Source organism: Amphiprion ocellaris, chromosome 6 (genome assembly GCF_022539595.1).
Source record: "Amphiprion ocellaris isolate individual 3 ecotype Okinawa chromosome 6, ASM2253959v1, whole genome shotgun sequence".
Classification (NCBI taxonomy): domain Eukaryota; kingdom Metazoa; phylum Chordata; class Actinopteri; family Pomacentridae; genus Amphiprion; species Amphiprion ocellaris.
The window spans coordinates 15,876,006-15,899,212 of record NC_072771.1 but is presented as its reverse complement, the minus strand read 5'-3'; the positions used below and the strand labels follow the sequence as shown (position 1 = coordinate 15,899,212).

At 41.6% G+C, this 23,207-nt stretch overlaps 1 protein-coding gene across 2 annotated transcripts; it reads left to right on the top strand.

The window, feature by feature from the left end:
- Positions 1 to 720: 720 nt before the first annotated feature.
- LOC111571209 (paxillin-like) lies at positions 721 to 23,207 on the top strand. Of its 2 annotated transcripts, XM_023274302.3 has the most exons (14): positions 721 to 874; positions 12,606 to 12,814; positions 12,943 to 13,028; positions 13,137 to 13,276; positions 13,352 to 13,535; positions 14,701 to 14,815; positions 14,944 to 16,230; positions 17,327 to 17,593; positions 17,723 to 18,118; positions 18,277 to 18,438; positions 19,607 to 19,780; positions 19,860 to 19,941; positions 20,742 to 20,890; positions 20,984 to 23,207. In XM_023274302.3, exons 1-14 carry the CDS (start codon positions 862 to 864, stop codon positions 21,248 to 21,250), a joined length of 3,531 nt encoding a protein of 1,176 aa, XP_023130070.1. In that variant the 5' UTR covers positions 721 to 861; the 3' UTR covers positions 21,251 to 23,207. The 2 variants fall into 2 exon arrangements, with proteins under 2 accessions (XP_023130070.1, XP_023130072.1); XM_023274304.3 differs by lacking the exons at positions 14,944 to 16,230; positions 17,327 to 17,593; positions 17,723 to 18,118.

Sequence of the window (23,207 nt, the reverse complement as noted above, 5' to 3'; positions counted from 1 at the left end):
GGTATTTAACAAACTCAGGGAAAAGACTCCTAAAAAAACAGCTGGAAGCAAGAAATTAAGCTTAGGGAGAGAAAACCTAGATTCATTTAATGGTGGGTGTAAGTAAGCTTCAAGCCGTAAAGTTTTCATATTATGAACATTTCAATTTTCATCCAAAAAGATTTGAAATTGTAGAGCAAAATGAGGGAGAAAGGTGTGTTGTGAGCGTGTGTTTGGCACACAAAACTATGTTTTTTTTTTTTTTACACTCTCTGGGATGTTTTTGGATGAATATGGTGCTAACATCTGTCGCCTTGCAGCTACAAGAGCCCCGGTTTGCGTCCCGGCCTGGACCTGGGACCTTCCTGCATGGAGTTTGCATGTTCTCCCTGTGCATGTGTGGGATTTCTTTAGGTACTCCGGATTCCTCCCACAGTCCAAAAGCATCAGATAATGTGACAAACTTTTGCCATGTTACAAATGATGCAAAAAAAGGTCTGACTTCAGATTACTGCATTTAGGCATGAAGCCAACAGGTTTAGTTACCGTCAGATGAACAGAACAGAGCGCCTGTCTGAAAGGAGCCTGTGTATGCCCCCCATATGTTCAGATGAAACCTGTGTCCCTGCGTTACATTTTAACACGTAGTTCCACATTCTGACCGCTAGATGTCGCTCATCACCGAGTGTCAGCCACGGCGCGCGCTCCCGTAAAGTACACATGCACATATCGCAGCGCGTTCCCGACAGCGATCCAGACTAACTTCCAGGGCAGCAGCAGCAGCGGCGGTGGTGAAGTTTGAAGAGGAAAATTCTGACTTCGTAAACAACCGAGAAGCTCTTCAAACAGAAAGCTGACGCAGGCCACAAGCAGACAGCGGCTATGGACGATTTAGGTGAGTTGTGGGGCAGTTTTCCTTGTGCTCCGTGATTTTCTGCCCTCAGTGAAGAGCGGGTAGCTGGGTGGAGGAGCTGTTACGAGCAGACTTTAAGGTTGGAAAGACCGTTTGTGGTTCACTGTAGGTCAGTCACCTTGGTGTGGAAAAGTCCGTTAATATCTGACAGAAACGTTACAGGCTAGCGTAGAAGAGTGAACGTTTGACACAATTCACATTTCCCCCACTTTATTTTAAACAAGCATCGCAGTAACTTAGCTGCTGGACATCGCTAGCCTCCTTCACCAGAACCTCCTTTTAAACTTTCTGTAGTAACGTCTCTGATATTAATAATAATACGCTCACCTGCCCTTTTAAATCAACCAGTTTTGGTCAATATGTGTGCCACAGGGAGGAGATATTTGGCTGACATTTTGACATCGAGCTTTAACGTTACCTCCTCAACTCTTGCCCTCAGGCTATTCATTCCAGCTTTGAAGTGGTGGAGTCAACAGGCCTCCCCATTTAGACTGCTCAGTGCAGCACAATGTGAGCTCAGCCCTGGCTTGGCTGACTTAGAACCAATCTCCAATCTGATGGAGCACACTTGGCTGTTAGTGATGCATAATTACTGACCACACACTCCACTTTTTTGGTCCCCTTCTCCTATGAAAAGCTTTGACACAGGAGAGAAAGCTGGAAATTGTTCGTATCAGGAACATTAACTACTGTTTGTGATTAAACATGTGCAAGTCATAAGTTTACTTTAGAAAAAAAAGCCCCCAAAGAAACCCCACTTCCCATTTTACTTTGCCAAATGTATTGTTCTGCTTATTCATATGCAGGATGAAACTTTGCATGTTATGTTCTGTTGATTTCTGTGGCAGATCAGGTTTTATATGCTGGACTGGTGCAGCTTTTCATATCAGTACATCACAGATCTTAAGTAAGCGGAACTACAGTGGATTCAACTACCTTTTGCTGCACAGTTGTTAGGTTATTTATTAATTATAGCATGTTAACAATTAGAATTTCCTTTTACATTAACTTTAGTCTGCCATCTAAGTACAAAATTAAATGATGGACTCATTATTATGAAACAATAACCAGATTATTAAAGTAAGCGATGACTTCTCATCATGGTAATTTATTTTCCATAATCGCTGTGAGAATAGATAACAATCAAGATACATCAAAAGTCATGAAAACCCAAAGTTGCATTTTCAAATACCTTGTTGTGCATGATTAGACATTGAGTATCTGAAGCTGTTTATGTCAGAGTAATTATAGTCCAGGAAAAGCAGCAAATTCTCACATTTGACTGATATAAAACAGTTATTTTAAAAAAAAAACTTCATTCAATCAATTGCCAGCTATTTGCCAACATGCATTTTGTCTACCCTATATTCTATACCAGCACTGACAACAGTCCGTAACATACAGTATATAAGCCTGTCACAAACACTGTGTAGTTGCCTCCTCCTGACCGCCATCATTGTGCATCATCATTGGAATAATTTCCATTTACCTGTATTAAAACACCTATATAAATGTAACAGAAGGGACAGTTCATCATCATCATCACCATTATTCATTAGTATTTCCAAGTCATTGTTCACTGTTTGTGATCTTCTGCTTTAACTGATTTATTATCTTGAGGGTTGAGTGCCTCAAGGTACATGTTTATCTTCAGGCACCTGACCTCTAATATTTGACTGACTTTTGATGAACATCTGCTGACATTACCGACATAAATTTAACTATCAAGTGAAACATGACAACACGGCTGTGGGCACATTTTGGTTTTAAAATGAACAAGAAGACCCCAGTAACCTGGAGGATGTCATTTGACAGTTTTCCAGCAAAAAAGTGGCTTTCGGATGGGAGTTAAAACCCCTAATCTAAAACTAATATAGTCATAAAATGAACAAAATTAAACTGTTAGTTGTTAAGTAAACTTTCAGGATCGTGACAGCCCTAACAGTATACTCACTATGTCCCTGCCTCCTGGTAGCTTCATCTATTTTTTGTGCCCCTTAGCCCTTGATCTTTGACACTGAACTTCTGAACTTCTAATTCTGTTGTTATAGTTTTTAGCAGCTGGTCAGTCTGCTATATTTACCTTCTAATTCAGAGTAAATCACTTCGTTTCGCCTGTCAGGTATCTGTAGGAATTGTCCCATTGCACTGATCTCCCTAAGTAGGACTGCAGTAAAATGGTTTGGGGAATTGTTTAAGTGGAAAGACGACGGGCCGCATTTTGTGTTTGGCCCGCTGTGAGAATACCTCCAGGGTTCGTTAGATGCTCTTGCTGCCATAGGCCACTGAAAGGGCTGATTGTTGGTTGAGAGGGAGCCTGCAGGCTCACTGAAGCAGTGTGAACAGCAGGCTGAAGGAGGGGGCGAGGCTGCTGAGGAATTTCGAACATCACTGTGTCAGGGTCCAAGGCCAAATACTCTCAGGGTCATGACTCACCTCCTGCCACTACTCTCAACTTTGTGTGTGTTGCCACCAGAGGGAGGGCTGTCGGTTTCAGCCCGTCTGCCTGAAACCTGGGTCCTTTGGTAATTGTAGACACTTGCAGATTGTTAAAAACTTTGAGCTTTACGGTCTGCTAGCGTGATAATCACAGAATTGCTGAGTTAGATGGCTTTCATCTGTCCTACTGTAACAATCTAAACATTTTGATCCACATCATATGTCAGCCCACTCCCACGTTCTTTCTAAATATGTAGAAACAAATTACATGAAATATTTGTAAATACTTTATAACTGAGGTTTACTGTACTTCCAGTGAACCCCCAGCTAACAAACCCCTGCAGGTCCTGGTGTTGAGGCTCACTGGTTACTGACAGGTCTTCATTGAGCTGTTTGGAAACCTGACCAGACTCTAGTCTTTTCCCTCTTCTTAAACTCTGTTTGTATATTGATCTGCCCTCGCTGCTTATCACTTGAGGAAGGGAATTCCCTGAGCAGAGTGAGAGCACTCCCGCAGTCTGCTCTTCTGAGTCAGATTTTTCCAGAGGATTTCTCTGATCACTTTTTTATGGTCCAAACCAGGTGGCTACCAGGCCTATAGCCTCACTGTCATTACTGATGTGGCCTAAGGGACAAGTCCTCACAGATGTGGATCGCTGTCTTCCTCTAATGGCCTGTTCTGATGCTGGGTTTCTTGTCTGTGGGCTATGAAGCCACCATTCAGCTCTCTGTGAATTCCTCAGGGTTGTGTGAGATTCAGACAGACTGACCTCACTCACTTTGCTGGAGACACCCCGTTCCATGTGTGCAGGTTAACACTGAGCATGCTGGATTAATATAGACATGACGTGCATTATGCTGGAGGGCCATGACTACAGTGAGAATAACACTAGAAAATCTTAAATTTCTACTAATTTGTCTGTTTTTCATCAAAATTTTATCAAATAGAAATATCACTCACTGGACAGTGTGGGGTACTTTCCGAGGGACCCAGGTTCACTGCATGGTCATTTGATGTAATATAAAAGTAGCATATTAAAGCATAATATAAACTGAAATTGTAAACATCTTAAGCTTCTTTATTTTAACCAAATACATATTACAAGACCAAGCAATTTATCCAATCCTTTGTCTTGCAAAATGTAAAGATTTCAGTTGATGCGAAGTGGCAACCTCCAGGGCTGAAAAATTGTGGCAAAACTGCAATTCTTCAAAAGGCCACTTCAGGCAGGCTTCAATAGCGAAGCAGTCCCCATGTTAATATCCCCAACTTCACAGCAGTAAACTTACCAAGGTATTTTTTTTCTAACCCGCCCATTTAAGTTGTATTCAGTCTTAAAGTTATGCATACTGTGTTTTTGATGCATAGAGGACCAAACATGCTTGCTGTCATGTATAGTCATCATTCTAAGCCAGGAAAAACCCTGATTAGGACCGTGGCTGCTTTGACCGATGAGTGGATGCCGTTAGAGGACAGTCCATGGCCTGCCTCAGCTCCAATCGCACTACATCTTTGTGCTCATTTTCTCGATTAGTTAGGCAAAGTCAGACACTGCCCAGATGGCAATAGCTGGAGTCACCTCACTGAGCTTTAAAACCGCTGGTCAGTGTCTGCAGTTCATGGTTAATACTATACATATATCATTGTCTAACTCAAATAATAAGACATATCATCAAACTACAGCAAAGTAGTCTGTGTTGGAGTGTTTTTTCAGACACTTACACAATGTAAAACAACAGAAATGTGCTACATTAAAACAGTCCAGTGTCATGACAGAAAGGTGCTCAAACACCTTTGAATTATTTGACACACTGTTGAATCAAGAGTTTTCATCATACAACATCGTACACACATATACATGTTGTCCCACCTCCGTTATTTTCCTCTAACTTTTAGACCCTATTGCAGCTAGTCAGACTTACTATCAAGCAGAAAGAGACATCTGTGTGAAAACAAGGCCTCTACAGTCAATAAACTTGCTTTAACCGTTTCTTTTTCTTAATCCTTCAGCTGAGCCGGTAAAACATTCATCAGATAATGGATTAAACAAATAACAGTGTGCAGTTGCCTACCTATAAACATTGGTTTTTCATCTGAGAGGAGATTGAGCAGAGAACGGGTGCTGTTTATTGTTTAAATGCAGACAGGCTTTAAACCAGAGGGAGCCCCTCAGCTTCATTTTGCAGACATTCTGAGGTCCGTGTATGTCCTTATAGTGGATGTGTGGGATAGAACAAACAGCAACATTTTCCAAACATGCCTTTTCTAAACACACACAGAAGTCCTGTGGGATTTGGAATCAGCTGATCACCTTGCAGAGGAGGGCCTTATTCTCGAGACAGTAATAAGAGTTGGCTGAGATGTAAGCAGCATACTCTAAAATGTTTACAGCGTTTGCACAGCATACCAAAAAATCTTAGAAGGGCTTTAGTGGTTTCTGTGTCCTAGTGTGTCTGCAGGACAGAGTTAGTGTTACCAGACCAGCTATCATCACCCTTTGAGAGCGGCAGGGTTAGTGCATACCACCCCTAACCAGCAGCCTTGCCTGCTAGGCTGGAGGGAAGCTTCTGACTGTAAATCAGTCTTGTTCCCCAAGTTCCACACCCATCCTGTTCTGGGTCTGGGGAAGGGAGAGCTACATGGCTGACCTCATCGCTTAGGCAACACAGCCTGCCCCACATCCTCAGGAAACAGGAGAAAAACAATGAGCGGTCAGTGCTGGAGGCCAGCAAACACTGGTAGCGGGGGCAGCTGTGGGCCTTCAATCTGTGATCCTGGTGCTAGAAAAGCTTTTCCACTATTCAGTGCCGATGAGCCATACTGTTGTTGCACTTGCAGCACACTCCAGTCTCTTCCTCTTCCTCTCTGCAGTGCTCTTTCCACGCCTTCCCAGTTCCCTGGCCGTGTAGCTTGGCTCAGAGAATAGTGTTGATTATCTTCCTACCAGGTCCGGGTAATGTAGTAGGAATCTGAGTCCCTGGTGGATTCTTCTATCGTTACTCAAGCTGGGGGCACCCCAGGGTATTTTCAGAGACTGTCAGTATGTCCCTAGAAAGGGGAACTTTGTGTCTGTACGCAGAGCAGGGGATCTGTTTTCCAGGGCCGTAGTTAGTCAAAAAATAATCTCTCCTGATTGAAATTTTACCAACTCTTAAGCCAATCTATTCGTCATGGGGGGAAAAAAACTGCCCTTTATCTCTAGATTATCTAATTCAGCCACAGTGCTCTTTGTCTGCTAGCCTTATCAGCCTGGCTTAATTTTAGACTAATTCAACTATTCGCAGCATATTAAATCACTTTAATCTTGTTATTTTACACTGCAGACCTACATTCATACGATTAAAAAAATATAAATAACTACCTTTTGTTTTTAACACTGAGACTGGATGTCAAACAGTTATCGATGCCTGCTTGCTCAGATTTGAACCACTAACCATTTGATCAGACAGTTTCTAATTAAGTTTTCCCAATTTCAGATTGTGTTAGCCCTGAACCACAGCTGATTGACAGAGAAAAACAATCAGCAACCCAATTACTAAAGGAACAATACAATCTTTTTCAAAAAGATTATGGTTATAGCTCAAACTACCGCTTTTCTTAATCAATTAAAAAAAAATTGTGACACCTGCAGATTTATACAAAATTCTTTTATAGCTGCTTTGTTTACATCTTATAGTTAAGAAGGTTGACTTTGTACAGTAAATTAAATGTAATGTGATGTGTTAAAAACAATAAATTTGGTTAAATAGTATCAACACAAGTATGAAATATCTCAATTATTATCCAGAATTAATACAAGCTAGCTTGAGTGATATAGACAAGCTTCAACAAGAATCTTAAATTAATCAAGATTTTACTGATCGCTGTCTGCTGTCAGTCTGCAGCATGGCTGGTTGCTTTCAGTCAGTGTTTAAGCACAAGAGGGGTCTTTGAGGGTCTTTCTCATCCTTCCCAATTATTACACCCTCCTACAGCACAAAAGACTCCTCACTGACATACGCTCTTCATACATGCGTGACTATGAATGTGTCCTCAGTGACTGGGTGTTACATCAGTCTTTAGACTTTCCCTTGTCATCTGATTTACTGGTCTGTGGGGAAGTACTTTTATTTTGGTCCAGCGCTCTCTCAAGGGGAGTGTCATCTTTCGGATATGAGGCTGCTTGGAAGGGTATTTTTAGGTAGTAATCACCCTGAGATGCTTCTGTCTTTCTGATAGTGTGCTATTGCATTCATTCATCCTTTGTCTGTATGGGATTGTCTATTCTGCTGTAGAAACTAGGAGGGCATCTATAAGCTATAAGCCCTGACAATTATTATTTTAATTTTTTTTGTTCATCGTTTAATCTGTTTGCTGTTGGTCCATTTTGTCTCATTTCTCTGTCCCTGGTTTTTACACAGCACCCCCTGTCTGTCTCATTGGCATCTCACCCTCCACCCCCTCTCCCTGGCCTCCGCCTGTCTTGTTTGATATAAATATCATGTTGGGGTGGCCTGATGGGGTAGGGTTTCGGTGCGGGACTGTGGCCAGTTCTGCTCTTTTGCTCCCTGGCTATAAACAGGTGAGCTGTGGACCCTGGTGGCCCATCACCGTTGCCCACATGTTAATAGAAAAGATTAGACAGCCCCGGTTTCCTTCCTCCCTCCCTGCCAGCCTGCCTGCACTGTACTCCACACTCTGTGGGAAATAGGCAGTAAAACATTGACATCTCCCTTATCCTGGAATTCAAAGCACGCTGCAGTTAGTGGAATGTGTCCTGTAATTGTCAACACATTATTTTCATTTTCTGGACTGACAAATGGTGTTTTGTATTCGAGCACATTCTTCACCTACCTTGAATCCCGCAGCACTGGGGGAATATTTTGCTAGTGTAGATTTTATTGCGAAACACAATTTTGATTTCATTTAAGTCAGGTTTGATTTTCAGTTGGGTTTCACTGCATTGAGGGAACTGTATTCTTCTGTTCCTGAGCCACCTCCCCTGTGTCGCCGCCTGATTGCTTGCTTTCTACAAAGTGGACAGAGGAATGTGTGGAATTCCCCATGTACCTTCGTTCCCATCTGATAAACACTGCAGGACCGTGGCAGAGCCGTGGGTGGGTTGATAGGGGTGCACAGTCAAGACTGTACTTGTACCCACTGCCACAAGAATGTGTACAGTATCCACATGACTTCACAGTTGTTTGTTGAGCATAATGAAGATTAGTTACCACAGTGTGACCACAGTTGGATCCCCTGACAGAGCTTCTGTCAGTGTAATTCAGTATATGGTTTAGCTGAGGTCTAATGGATTCATCTTGAATTATTAGTCCCAGTCATATCATTTTAGATGACAGCTTTATTCCCCCAGACCTTGCACAATGGGCTATTGAGTCAGGATGCTGTTAGAGCAGAATTGGACTTTGTCCATTGTGGCTCCTACCCCCTGTTTGGAATGGAAAAGATTAGCCTGTTTCTTGGCTAACAGTGCATGTTTGCATTCTTAATGCTTCTAACTCTTTGTGGACCAAACTTGTCTGAGAGTGACGGAGGCTTGTTGTCTGTCCTCATGTCAGACACAATGCTGCCCTCCTCAGGGAAATGAGAGAAGCAAGAAAGTGTCAGTAGCATCTTCATTCTTCATCCTTTTATGACCTGCAGTAAAACATGTCAAAGAGATGAGGTGAGTGGTCCATGTGTGGAAAGCAGGCCGCTTAGTGAAAAGCCACAAAAGGATGTGAGCCGTAAATTTTGGATTTAGGAATTATTTTTAAACAGGTCTGACCTGTTACAGGTCTTTCCTACTGCTCTGTGTTAGTCTTTATTTATTGTGATATAGAGTTATTGGAATTCATACTGGACTGTCTCCCACTATGATGATTGTATTATCCATACATGGCCTGCATCTTATTGGTTAATCTGCTGCTTTTCTCTCATGTAAAAAATACAAAAAAATCCCCAAATTTCAATTTCCCAAAGCACCAGTGTGTACTTGTGTTGTCTTACTAGGAATGTGAAACCCAGTAAATTGAGTTTTCAGTCACATAAGATAAGCTACAGCTAAAGAATGTTTGTTATTTTTGATTGCAAAATGACTTCATTAACTAGTCAGTAATGAAAAATAGCTATTAGAAGACAAGATTTTATTATTCCCAAGTGAAATTTACCCTGGGCTTAGGGTTAGGGTTATAAGAACAACAAAAAACAAAAAAATACATCTCTCTTTCTGTCCATAGACTAATGGATTAATTGAATAACTGCTTGTTTTTTAATCCATATCTTCTGTAAAACCTCAATATGTATGACAACTCCTAAACCAGATTTAATATAGAGGCACTGTAACTGGATAGCTGAAAGTAGGACTAAATAATTAATCAAATTCAAATGAAAACCACAATTTGAAACAATGCATTTACCAAATTGTGAGCCCTGTAATTTAGGATTTATGGGGCGTGGCCATCAAATAATGAGATTATTGCTGTAAATACATTTTGTTTAGTCCAAGGAGATTGAAACTTTCAGGAGTTGTTTGTGCTTGTCCATTGAACAACGTATAACAGGTGGTTCAGGCTGCAAACTATGGTTTAACTGGCTTAAGGTCAGTCTTGTCATTGAAAAGCCACACCTTGGAAATTTTGTCTGACTCATGGTTTGAATTGTCTTGTCAATGGTTTTACAAATTCATGCTGTCCTCATTGTGTGATAGTCACACTTTTGTTAGTTTCATGTGGCAATGCTCTATCACAAACCAAAATATCTGTCAGAATAATCATAGTAAGACACTTTTACAGATTATCCAGCCCTGTATGAAAGCAATATCTACCAAAAAATAAGAAAGAAAAAACTTGCCAAAGTCACATTGTATTAAATACAAGGGCAAAGCATCAGCCACCATTGTTTGGTTTAAGCAATTCATCTAACTGTGGTGGACACCCCCTGTGGAGATCTATTCTGGAGTTCATGGGCCTGTGCCTGAGTCACAGATGTGTAGTATCAGCAGGTGGGAGGGGGCATAATGAGCGCAGAGACACCGTTACAGAAGGACTTTCAAAAACTTGGCTCCGTCTCCGAGTGTTTTAGAGGGCCTCAGGCAGCAGTGCTGTCCCCTCTGTCCAGGCCATGAACAACTTTCTAGGAATACATTACCATAATTAGTAAGTGTTGAGCTATTTATTTTTTAATTTGAAAGATGTTCCACAAGAGAAATGTGAATGTGCATCTAAGTCTCCATCACTGTGTTTAATATGACTCACCTTTGGTCCAATACCAGTTGTGGTATCTTTCTGTCTGGAGCCTTTGTTTTATGAGTGACAAAGTCAACTTCAGTAAGACCTTGTTTAGCATGTCAGCACCAGGTGCAGATTATTTTGAGCTCGTCATGATATTTCAGCACATTTGCACAGACATGGGCTACTCACTGAGCTTACTGCTTTAAATAGGTTTGTGCTCCCATGTGGTTTATGTCAAACTTCATGACTTAAACATTTGGCTTTCTGAGCAAGATCTCTCTTTGGACTAAAGATGGTGATGGAGAGTGAAGTGAGGCTGGATGTAAATGCAAGTTCAGATGTCATGTGTGAGAGGCTTCAGTTTATCTAATTGTTCAGAGTTATACTAGTTGTTCTGAGCTGAACATTTAAACCTTAGTCATTTTGTTTTAGATGTAACAGAACAATCATTGGCCAAATTCGTTCTATAATGCATATTTGAGGGTGAGACTGCATTAATGAAGTAAATGTTGGGTGTTTGTTATTGCGATAAAGGGGCACTGAAAGGATACTGTCACCCAATTTTGGCCCTTAGACCACTCCCTCTACTCTCCCAGTAGACTGACAGCATGTTATCACTCCTTGTTGCTCACACTATCGTTGTCTGTACTGCTGTCTGCTTCACACGCATATATTAGGATATTACAGATACAGCAGGTGGGGAAAAATGTAAGTACAGATACTAGACTTTCTAAGAATTTAAAAGCTGAGTGTTTGTATTGCAGGGTTTCTGTGACACCAGAATTTTTTGTCTAATTATGAGGTTATTTTGGAAAGATTTTGATTTTAAATTCTTTGGTTTTGGCACAGGCAAAAGAAAAATGTATATAATGTCTTCTATTCCAGGCCTGATTTGATTTCCTAGATATATATTAAGTGTCTATGTTTTTTTCTAAGTGTTCTATTTGTAAAACATTTTAAATTTATATTAAGTATTCATTTTTTGCTTTGTTGAACCTTTGTTTAAATCAGTGGAGTATTTAAATAAGTCGAGTTATTAAATGATGCCATGTGGTGAAGTCTTTCGAAGCATTAGGACTTACATTTTTCATTATGTGAATACATATTCACACTAATATTGTGTCTAGAAATGGGTGCCAGGAAGGGTGGAAAATAAAAATTTTCATCCATGAACAAATTCCAAATCTCAATAGTGCTATGGAATTGGCATCAGCTTGCTTGGATGTGTTTTATTCTTGGATATTTGGACAGATTTCCACCTTGCTTTTCTGGTGTAATTAGCTTAAATGTGCAGTGATTGTTTGAGACAGACTGTAACATGTCCAAGCCTCTGTAGTGTAACAGTATGCAGCCGGTGATTGCAGTCTATTCTGGACAAGCTGAGGATGGATGGATTGTGTGATGTAAGAGTCTATTTTGTTCCTGCATTCCACCGAACACTCAGCAGGGCAACACTGTACCCTCTCAACCCTGGACGGGATTCAGCAACACTTTCTGTCTGTCTGCTGCTTTGTTTCATCGGTCTGTCTGGTTATGGTCATGTCAGCATCAACTGAATGAAAAGATCAACAGATCAAGCACGTAGACAGGTAGCTCACAGGGTGGTATTTTTAGTGTGGACAGTGGAAAAATTATGTTGGGGATTTCAGAGGGATATTTTATGAAGGCCTGATGAGTTTAGGTATGAAGTTGGGCTCAGGGATGTACTGTGCTCTGGTGGTCACGGTCTAATGGTTCTCTTGCATGATCTGCACTGAGGAGAAAGTTTTTTTTTTTGTTGACAGGTTGGAATGAGAAACTCAGACTCACTGTTGTTGTCTGTTTACAGCCTGACACCACAGTAGGTAGGAACCTCACAGCAACAATCCCATTTAAGACTTCATTGGTCTCCAGCACAACCACCTTTGTGGGCTAAAACATCTTGCCAGAAACTGTTCAGGAATTTGGCTGTGTTGTAGTAGTTCAAATGACACAGGGAAATAGAGGGTTTTGATTGTGACTTTTGCTCTCTGTGTTTTTGTAGTTGTGAGTGTGCCTTGCAGCAACAATATATCATATCTTTCAGACGCGTTGCTGGCGGACCTGGAATCTACTACGTCCCACATCTCAAAACGACCCGTGTTCTTGCCTGACGAGACGCCCTACTCCATCCCCACTGGAGGGCACTCGTACCAAGATGTTTCAGTTCCACCTCCAGTGCCTCCTCCACCCTCAGCCGAGGCTCTGAACGGGTCCCTGATAGATCAGCCAGACTCCCACCACTCCTCACAGCAGGTCAGTTTCTGTCATGTATGTCTGTGTGCATATAATACTTTTTCTTTTGTGACTGATCAGAACCTCAGACATTAAAGGCATCAGAAAAGAATCCGAAATAATTTCAAAATATGATGTATCCCTTGCAGTCATTAGGTTCAGCCCAGAAGAGCTCATGGTCCAGGGACAGTAGCAGTTCTCCATTGTCTCACATTGAAGAGGACCACGTCTACAGGTATCCTCCACACGTTTTAGATGTGTGGGTGTGTAAAGTGAAACTTATCCTCTGGTATTTTCTAGTACCTGTAGTTCCTATAAGCAGTTGTTTCTGCCTCCTCTTCAGTTTTCCAAACAAACAGAAGACATCAGACTCATCAACGGCAGCCATGACTTCTGCCCTGGGCAGTAACCTCTCAGAGCTCGACAGGCTTTTGCTAGAACTTAATGCAGTACAGCAGAGCTCCCCTTCATTCCCCACCACAGGTAGACACCTAGCCTTCATCTTTATTAGCTCTGTTTGTGTAGAGCAGTATTAGTAAAACAGTTATGTGTCCACAGAGGAGGCCGCTCCGCCCTTACCATCCTGCAGCATCACCCACTATGAGAACGGCAGCGCCCCTGACATCCTAGTCAGCCCTCCTGCTCAGGAGAAACCCAAGAGGAATGGAACAAGGTTGGAAGAGGCAAGACCCACTGTGGAGAGTCTGCTGGATGAGTTGGAGGGCTCCGTGCCATCACCCAGGTAAACCAAATCCCTGCACTGTCGCTGGTCTTTAATTTAGTGGTTGTTTATCGTGACAGGTTTCTGCTGTTTTTATAGAGGTGCAGGACTTTATATTTTGCAGTGAAAAATACCCAGAAACTGTGGTTTAGAGGGTTAAGGTATGTAACTGTGAGCAAGATTTCTGACATCATATGTAACTGGGTTCTGAGCCAACAGGCAGCTCACATAAATGTAATGTGGAAGCATAGGACAGATGTTTGTATGTTTATAGGTTTTGGATTTTTCAGTGTTGGGGGAGGCATGAATATCAGTTTTAGGATTTCTAATCAAATAATAAAGCTTTTGATTGGAAAACACTTATCTGACACTAATTATTATTTAAATGGAACCACATAGTTCAGATATGGGCATAAAGCCTCATTCATTGTGTTGGGCTCATTTATGCAGAAGTCCAAACCAAACTCTTTCTCTCTCACTGCCTGTCTTGTAGCAGATCTGGCCAATCACAGCGAGATGTGGATATGAATGTCAGCAGTACTGCTCAGAGTGAAAAGCAACAGTTAAGTGTAGCCAGTCATGACCTCATAAGCCCTTGTGTAAAAGTTAAATGCAATGAGGTATGAGGGATTTAAATTTGGTAACAAGAACATGGATGGCTGGAAAACTGCTCTGTCTGAGCAGATATTCTCAGTCTATTTGAGAAAATTTGGACCAGTGCTTACCATCTTTAGAGCAGTAAAACTGGCATTACAGAGGCTGTTTTGTGTTGTTGGGCCATAGCCTCCATCTTTTATGTTGTTTTGAAAGGCAGAAGATGACAAGAAAGTAAAGCTGGATGATAGCAGTTTTAACTTCTTATCAAATATACTCTCAATTCTACCCGTGCAGTAAAGAGAGACATTTAAACAGATTTACAACTGCAATAAATGCTAGCTAGCGGGTTTTATGCAAGCATGCTGACAGCTGCTGTCTTTGTAGAGCATCTGTTTGTACATTTTAATAGATGTGAGGTAATACAACACCTGCTGCTCCTTTAAAGTCAGCTTGTTTTGTTAGAGATCCAGGAGCCAGCATTTCTTTTTCTTGTGAGAACTTGCACATTAGTTATTTTGTCTTTTTTCTGTTGATTATGTTTCCGTATTTGCATGTAATTTATAATAATATTATAATTTGTCTGTTCCAGCCCGTCCACCCGCCACAGTGATTTGGACACATCATCTCAACAGCAAGCCAGAATCTCAGCTTCCTGTGCCACAAGAGAGCTCGATGAGCTGATGGCCTCTTTGTCTGACTTCAAGGTACAAAGCAGCATAAGTGAACACTGGAAAAGCTGCACTTAAATACCAGAACACAAGCTTCTCCTGTCATGTTCCTGATTATTTCTGTCCTCTTCGTCTTATCTCACTGATGCTTCTCTGTTCTCTAGCCCAGTTCTTTGGGCTCTCTGCTAGACCCAGCAGGAGCACCCTTCAACTCTCACCATCCTCCAGTCTCTTCTTCCGTTACCCCAGTGGCTTCTCCTTCCCTTAGTCTGTCCCACCCGTCTGCCTGTGCCTCTCCTCTCTTCTCTTTACCTGGTTTAGAGCTGCACATAGACGAGGATGGAGGAGATGGTGGCATGTTGATGCCCCATCCAAGCCGTGTGCCTCCCCACAGTCCTACTTCCTCACTTTCTGCAGCCAGTGACCTAGAACTAGACTCTGTCATAGACGTCTCTGCAGCCATGCTGTCATCCCAAACCAAGGCTCTGCTAGTCCTTTCTCAAGCTGCTTCTTCTAACTCCAACCTGATGAGAAATAGCTCAAGTCCTTCCAATACCACCACCCCCTCACTCACCTCAGTAAACACTGTCCTAGACAACAAGTTCTCAAAGTCTCCAAGTCCGTCTGTGGAACGGGTTTCACCATCAGCTGCTTTTGGTAAACTGTCTTGTGCTCCTGAGACTCTGAGCAAGGGGTCTGCTTGTATTCATGACATTGATTTTAATTTTTCCGCTTCACCTTCTCTGAAAAACCTCACCCCTCCCCTCTCAGCTCCCTCACCCCACCCTGTCCCTGTCTCTATATCGCCATCTTCTGCACAAGTCTCCTCAAAAACATCCTCACCATCTACAGCCTCTCCATTGATGGTTCCCTCCCCACTGGCCTTCACTAGCACCAGCAGACAACACTTGGAGGCGGCGCCTGCTGTCCAGAGAGCCAGCCCCCTCTCTTTACAGCAACCCCTTGTGGTGGAGCCTTCCCTGGACGAGGCACTAGACAAGCTGCTTGCAATGAGTTTTGCGCAAAATCATACAGCGGCACAGGAGGAGGATCTACAGCTGAAGATGGAGGCACAGTGTCTAGGCAGTGGAATGCAGGATGTGCACGAGGAGCTCATCCTGCCCATGGACAGAAGCATCATGCAGCCCGACACTTTCACCAGCGCCACCAACACCATCACAGACGACTCTGTGGATGGAGGCACTGATGGGAACGGAGATCTGGACTGGGCTGACGAGGAGCTGTCCATGTCTCTGCATGATGGACTGGATGGCACCATGACGCCTTACACCGAGAGGCTGTACACAGATGGCAGCATGACCCCGCTGACAGAGGCCAGCTGGATGGATGAGTCCATGACCCCATCCTCATGCCCCGGGACCCCTGACGTTGCCCTGGACCTGCCCCTGCTTCAGTCTCCCAATATAGACAGAGTCTCTGCATCTGGACATGTATGCATCTGCTCCTGGCCAACACAAGACCAGCTTGTTTTGCTACAGTTTTACCTTTGGTTTGCCCTTGTTTATGGACCTAATGCTACTAGATACGCTAGCCTCTGCTTCAAGGATATTTCTTACAGACCTTTTTGAAAAGCTGAAACATAATAAAAATAACCATAAATGTGTATCTACCAGTTTGATCAATAGTATAATTTTCGAACCTTGTCATTTTAGCAAATATGAGACAATGATTATTTTATTATCATCTAGTATCATCTCTAAAGTCTCGGTTAGTCCTGTCAAACAGAGCTGAAGCAGTCAGTTAATATGTTAGTCGACTGACTGAAAAAACTGACCAATCAAGCAAAATGGAAAGCAATAATTTTTCTTTTACTATGACTAAAATGAAAATTATCTGTTTTTCTTTGTTTGGCTACTATTTTGTGTTAAATATATTTTGCTTTTAGACAAATGACCACATAAAACACTACAGGCTTCCAGAACTTGTATTGTATTAGTATTTTAACCTTTTATGGTCTGCACGATCTATTGATTATTTGAAAAAATCCCAAATCTGATGATGTAAAAACTGCTGTACCACTTTTAAATCTTGTGAGGGAAGACTCCGTGCTCCAATTTTACTGCCCGGTCCAGAATTAGACATGTATTCAGAACCCCTAAAGAAAAAATTATGTTTGAGCTTTGCAAAAAAAATATGGCGAAATGCTCTTAGAGAGAAAATACATGGTCAGGCAGAGGCTAGAAAAGTAGAACCTAGCTAATTGAGAATTGCTGCTGTGATGCTGCACTTAACTACTCCAACTAACTGGCTGTTCGGTGGCACCAGTGCTCAGCATGGCACCACTAGTTTTGTGTGAAGGACCCTAATGTGACCTGCATTGCGACTTTGCCTGAGAGACTGAAAACTGGATGGTGTTGCATGATGTGTTATTCTAAGGCGACTGACCACCGCTGCACCCTGGCACATCGTGATTTGAACATCACAGTTTGTGTGACTCGCCTGCTGCCTCAGAGCTCTGCTTTTACTGCATGAGCCGGTTTGTGATTACTGTGGACACATGATAAGGTGGTCACCATTCCCCCTCAGATCAAATCAGTGATCAGGCGTACGAAGGAGACTCCCAATGTGCACCCCATGTACCGAGACGGTCATCTCCGCAGGAAGATGGGACCCGTCATTGTAAACAAGAACACCTCTCAGGACCGTCTGATAGAGGAGCTGCAGGGTAAGCTTGGGATCGGCCGCTCAGAGAGGCGCCGCAAACAGTCCGATGACTGGCTCACCGACGGTGTCGTCATCACGTCCAAACCGCAGCGTTTCCGTCCCGAAGGGGCCGGCAGTGAGGTCGACAAGGTTGGCTTCAGTGTGCTCAACAGTTTCCTCAAAATTTCTTTTTCCAATTAATTCACCTTTTCTAGTTTTCTGCACATTTTCCTCCCCGTCTCCTCTTTTCTCTCTGTTTTTTTCTCTTCTTTTCTTCAGATCATAATTCCCCCAGAGTCGCCTGTCCCTGTGAGGAAGGTGCTCCCACCTCCTTCTCCCCCTACCCCTCGTCGCCCCCCTGTGGTAGAAGAACCTAAGCGACCCCTCCCTGTGCAGCAACCCCCGGTCCCAATACCCCCGCCTCCTCCTCCACCTCCCTCTCCCCCTCCACAGCCCATCCACGTTCAGGAACCAGTTCCCGCTGCACCTCCACAGATTATTAAACCCTCAGCTCCACCTGCCCCCACTCAGGAACCTCCTGCCCCCAAACCTGAGCCCCCTCCTCCTGTCCTTAAAACCCCCACCCAGCCACCACCAGTGGAGCCAGTTGCACCCAAAGTTCTGGTGTCTGTAGGCTGCCAAACAGAGTATGATCCAATCTTCCCTCCAATGCAGGCACGAATCCCCATCTTCTCCCTTCTGTTTTTCACACATCTAAAAAAACACACCATAATTATTTTAAATCTCATTAACAGTAACCTCACACTAAAAATTTGCATTTCTGCGTGTATCTGGAACACAGTGATAACTGTACTCATATTGAACCATTGCAGATTATGGCTCAAGGGAAAGGTGGGGCTCCTGGTGGTGCCCCGACACAAGTCAACAAGCTGGACAACATGCTTGGTAGCCTGCAGTCTGACCTCAACAAACTGGGGGTGCAGACGGTCGCTAAAGGAGTTTGCGGTGCCTGCTGTAAACCTATTGTGGGACAGGTGAGATGCTTATATATGTATCTATAATACGGTGGTCCCTCGTGTATCGCGGGGGTTCTGGAACAAAAAAAATCTGCAAAGCAGCAACCACATTTTTGTTATTATTTATAAATATTTAAGGCTTTATAAACCCTCCCCACACTCTTATAAACACTTCCTATGTTCTTAAACACTTTCTACACTCTTAAACCTACGTAATTTTGATAGGCATATTAAATTCTATATAGATACTCACCAATATACTACAACTCGAATGATGAAGATGAGGATGAATTAGCTGTGCAGTACTGATGACGATGAGATGAATGTACTACACAGCCAAGAAGCTCTTCTGAAGGCGCCACTTCATCAGGTGGAGCAGTATCTTCGTCCTCGTCTGTAGCTTCTCTTTTCGCTAAAGGCGTTGGCATAACTAGTGTCTTTCTTGGTGTGCGGAAAATTTCACAAAAACACAACACCGCAGAGCAACACTATGCACAGCAATCAGATGTCAGTGTGAAATGGACAAACTGGAGATGCTGAATGCTGTTATACAGGGGAGACGGAGGAGACTGATGCTACGGTTGCTGAGCCAGTCAGCGCCCAGCACTGGGCGCAAAGCATTTTATTCAGATTTCATATTCTTTTGATGTATTTTAAGTATTATTTTTAATATTTCTTATATCGTTAGCATTTTTTAGGCTAGAAAATGCTTATTTTGACGCAAAAATAATTAAAATAATAAATATATAAAAATAACTACGCCACCAGTCAAAAGTTTGTACACACCATCTCATTCAATGCTTTTTATTTATTTGTGTTATTTTCTACATTGTAGATTAATACTGAAGATTAACACTTTTTTGTTTACGACATAATTCCATATGTATTATTTTGTGATTTGGATGTCTTCAGTATTAATCTACAATGTAGAAAATAATTAAATAAAAACCAGTTAATGATAAGGTGTGTCCAGACTTTTGATTGGTGCTGTATATACCGCAAAATCCACGATATAGTGAAAAATCCTTCATACAAAATTAGATATATACAATTTAAAAATCCGCGATACAGTGAGGCGGCAAAAAATTAACTGCGATACGGTGAGGGACAACTGTATCAATGTAATTAATATCTAATGTTTATTATGTACGTAGTAAATGTACAGGGACCTTTCCTGTGTGTTTAGGTGGTGACCGCCATGGGCCGCACGTGGCACCCTGAACACTTTGTGTGCACACACTGTCAAGAGGAGATTGGTTCCAGGAACTTCTTTGAGCGTGAAGGGCAGCCCTACTGTGAGAAAGATTACCATAATCTGTTCTCTCCACGATGCTACTACTGCAACGGGCCCATACTGGATGTGAGTCGCTGCTCTGAGCATACAGCGTGTGGTCTCTATTGTTGATCAGCTAGTAACAAATGTTGTCATACCCATTCAGAAAGTTGTGACGGCGCTGGATAGGACATGGCATCCTGAACACTTCTTCTGCGCTCAGTGTGGATCTTTCTTTGGCCCAGAGGGTAGTAGGATTTTTTTACTGTGACTTATACAGGACATTAATAGTACAAATTGTAAAACTGTACATTCCATGATTCATTAACCCTCCTGTTGTCTTCATTTACGGGCACCAAAAATATTGTTTCCTTGTCTGAAAAAAATCCAAAAATTCAGCAAAAAAAATTCCCCAAATTTCTGAAAATTTGCAAAACCTTCAGGAAGAAAATTCCAATAATTCCTTTAAAGTTTCCCTTAAAAGTTTTATTTAAAAAAAAAAAATTCCCCAAATTTGGCAAGAAAATTCTTGCAAATATTTTCAAAAAATGAGTAAAAATCTTCCCAAAAAATCCTAAAAATATCTAAATGTACAAGGAACACATTGTTGAACTGGCTGAAGCAGATGGAGCACTCTTCTTGCAAATATTTTAAAAATATGAGTAAAAATCTTCCCAAAAAATCCTAAAAATATCTAAAGTGATTACATATATATCAGTAAAAATCTTCCCAAAAAATCCTAAAAATATCTAAAGTGATTACATATATATCAGTAAAACTTTGAATATTTTCCTTTAAGAACATTCACATAAAAATCAACCAAAATCCAGCGAATTTCGCTGGATTTTGGTTGATTTTTTTGTGAATGTTCTTAAGAAACATTTTTAACATTTCTTGATTTTGTGGAAAATTTGGACATCAGAAGTTTCACTGTGAAAATATATATTTTTTCCCATATTTTCAAACTTTAAAACAGGTCAATTTTGACCCACAGGACGACACAAGGGTTAATTAAAATCTATTGTCTGTCTCTGTTTTTCCCATGAAGGTTTTCATGAAAAGGATGGAAAAGCCTATTGCAGGAAGGATTATTTCGATATGTTTGCACCGAAATGTGGCGGCTGTGCCAGAGCCATTCTGGAAAATTACATCTCGGCACTGAACTGTCTCTGGCATCCTGAGTGTTTTGTTTGCAGGGTTCGTATTGTGCTTTTCTGTCCGTCACTTCATAGTTGGTGTGCCTTGTGTGTGTAATAGTATTAGAGCATCTTCCTCTGTCCGTGTCTGCAGGAGTGCTTCACCCCGTTTGTGAATGGCAGTTTCTTTGAGCACGACGGCCAGCCCTACTGTGAAGTGCACTACCACGAGCGCCGCGGCTCCCTCTGCTCCGGCTGCCAGAAGCCCATCACAGGACGCTGCATCACGGCCATGTCCAAGAAGTTCCACCCGGAGCACTTTGTCTGCGCCTTCTGCCTAAAACAGCTCAACAAAGGCACCTTTAAAGAACAAAATGACAAACCCTACTGCCACGGCTGCTTCATCAAGCTGTTCAGTTAGGGACAACGTTTAACAGTACTGCGTTTGGGTCAGATACGTGTCTGAAGCGTCTTTCGCACAGGTAGTGTGAGAATGGATTTTGTTTGTGTCAAAGGAAGTGGTCTTCTTCTGATCAGGTTGGAAGTGTGTATGGGTCAGGTATGTGCATGTGGTTGAAGCAGTCGACTGCCTTCTGCCAGACTAAATATTTTTCGCGTCGAGAAATTTGGTTAAAAAAAAAAAAAATAAAATAAAAAATTCAGACTGCAGCAATTTAATTTTGAAGTTTCTCTGGGTTTTGAGTTGGTCAGTAAATGTGATGCAGAAATATTCAGTATTTAAAGGACATCGAAAATGTTTTAGAACATGAAATAATGCCATTGGGATGTTTTTTCTAAATCAATATGGACACGCAGAATGATTTTGTTGGTCTCCTTAGATGTGTTTAAAGAGCAGTCCTTCTTTTATGTTACATTCACATCATTATGTTTTCAAATCTTTTTAGTTTTCCTTTTTTTAGAAGGTAATGAATTCTTACTGACACTGAAATACACAAAATACTCTGTTGGACAATGTTGCTCACTGGATGAGTGTCATTTTTAAAAACCATTTTAAAAAATTTGAAAACTACAGCAGATATCAGGTGACCTGTTGTTGTAGAATATGCAATAAATAGTTTTTACAACTAAAGAGGGCAAAATATTTTTTGGATTTTCTGGTCCGTTGTACACAGTTGGACAGAGCTAACCCCATGGATAAACCCTGACTAGGAAAGGACTCACAAATATTTTGTTTGTGTGAAATGGATCATCAGTCACTCAATGATGTAAAAAGATTCTAAGTTTTGATACCGTTTTCTAAACTAATCAAGAACTGAATCAGTCTATTTTACAGTTTTGAAAATCACAATCTTTTTTTAGCCAAAGACAAACCATACATGAATCCATATTTTACAGCGATTCTCAAGAAGAAATCCAATATGCAGCCGTCCACCAGATGCTGTAATCTTATCTTCAATTACACATTTTGATGTTTCCGTTATGCCAAATCATTCCTTGTCTTTTTACTGAAAAAAGAAAACAATCTGAAGGCAATTTCTTGCGGTGAAGTGGAATCGCACAAAGACATTGGGAGTACATTGTGTGTCTCTTACACTAGTTTCATTACTGTTTCTGAATACATCTTGGGATTTTTTTTTTTTTGTTGTTGTTGTAAATATCCAGTGCAGCTACGTTGTAAGGAAAGCGCTGGCATTGCTTAGCGTGTACATGCGTTTAATAACCACTCGTTCACAGAAGGAAGGCTGCTGGCAAGGTAGCAAAGATGTGTTCTTGCTGTCATTACTGTATTGAGAAGCTGTTGAATGTGTATTATTATGATAGAAGTACATAATGCAAACAGTACACACAATTTGCCTGTGATATTCCAGTAACTATGCAACTGTGGATTAACAACTTTGTTTTCAGCTTCTGCTTGTATTTCTTATGTAACAGGCTGTCTGCCGTTGTCTCAGTTCCATGTCTAATAACACTGGCAAATACAGCAAAATACTGAGAGCAGGTCCACAGTTTTCATGAGTCTGTGAGTCCACTGATAAATGTAGAGCCTGGTGGTCAGCTAGAATAAATGGTAGGACTGAGATGACTCATTTCCCTCACCATCTGAGTAGCGTCTACTGTAAGACCACCAGGTTGGGTCTGTACATGGTTCCTCATGATAAGCAGCAGATATGTTTGGCCTTTTGTCTTGTTCAGGGAATTCTAGAGCCTTAATTCTTTTCTCATTCTATTTAAGATATCATGTAACAAATCAGTTTCGTAGCGCGTTATTTAACCAAAGCCATACCTTCTTTGATTTGTTCTTGTGTCTGTTCACTACTTTTTTTTCCCCTTTTCACTTTGAATGTCAATAGATATGAATAGTGAGATTCCTCAATTCTAGTTTGATTATGCAAATAAATTCTGTTTTGGTATCAAAA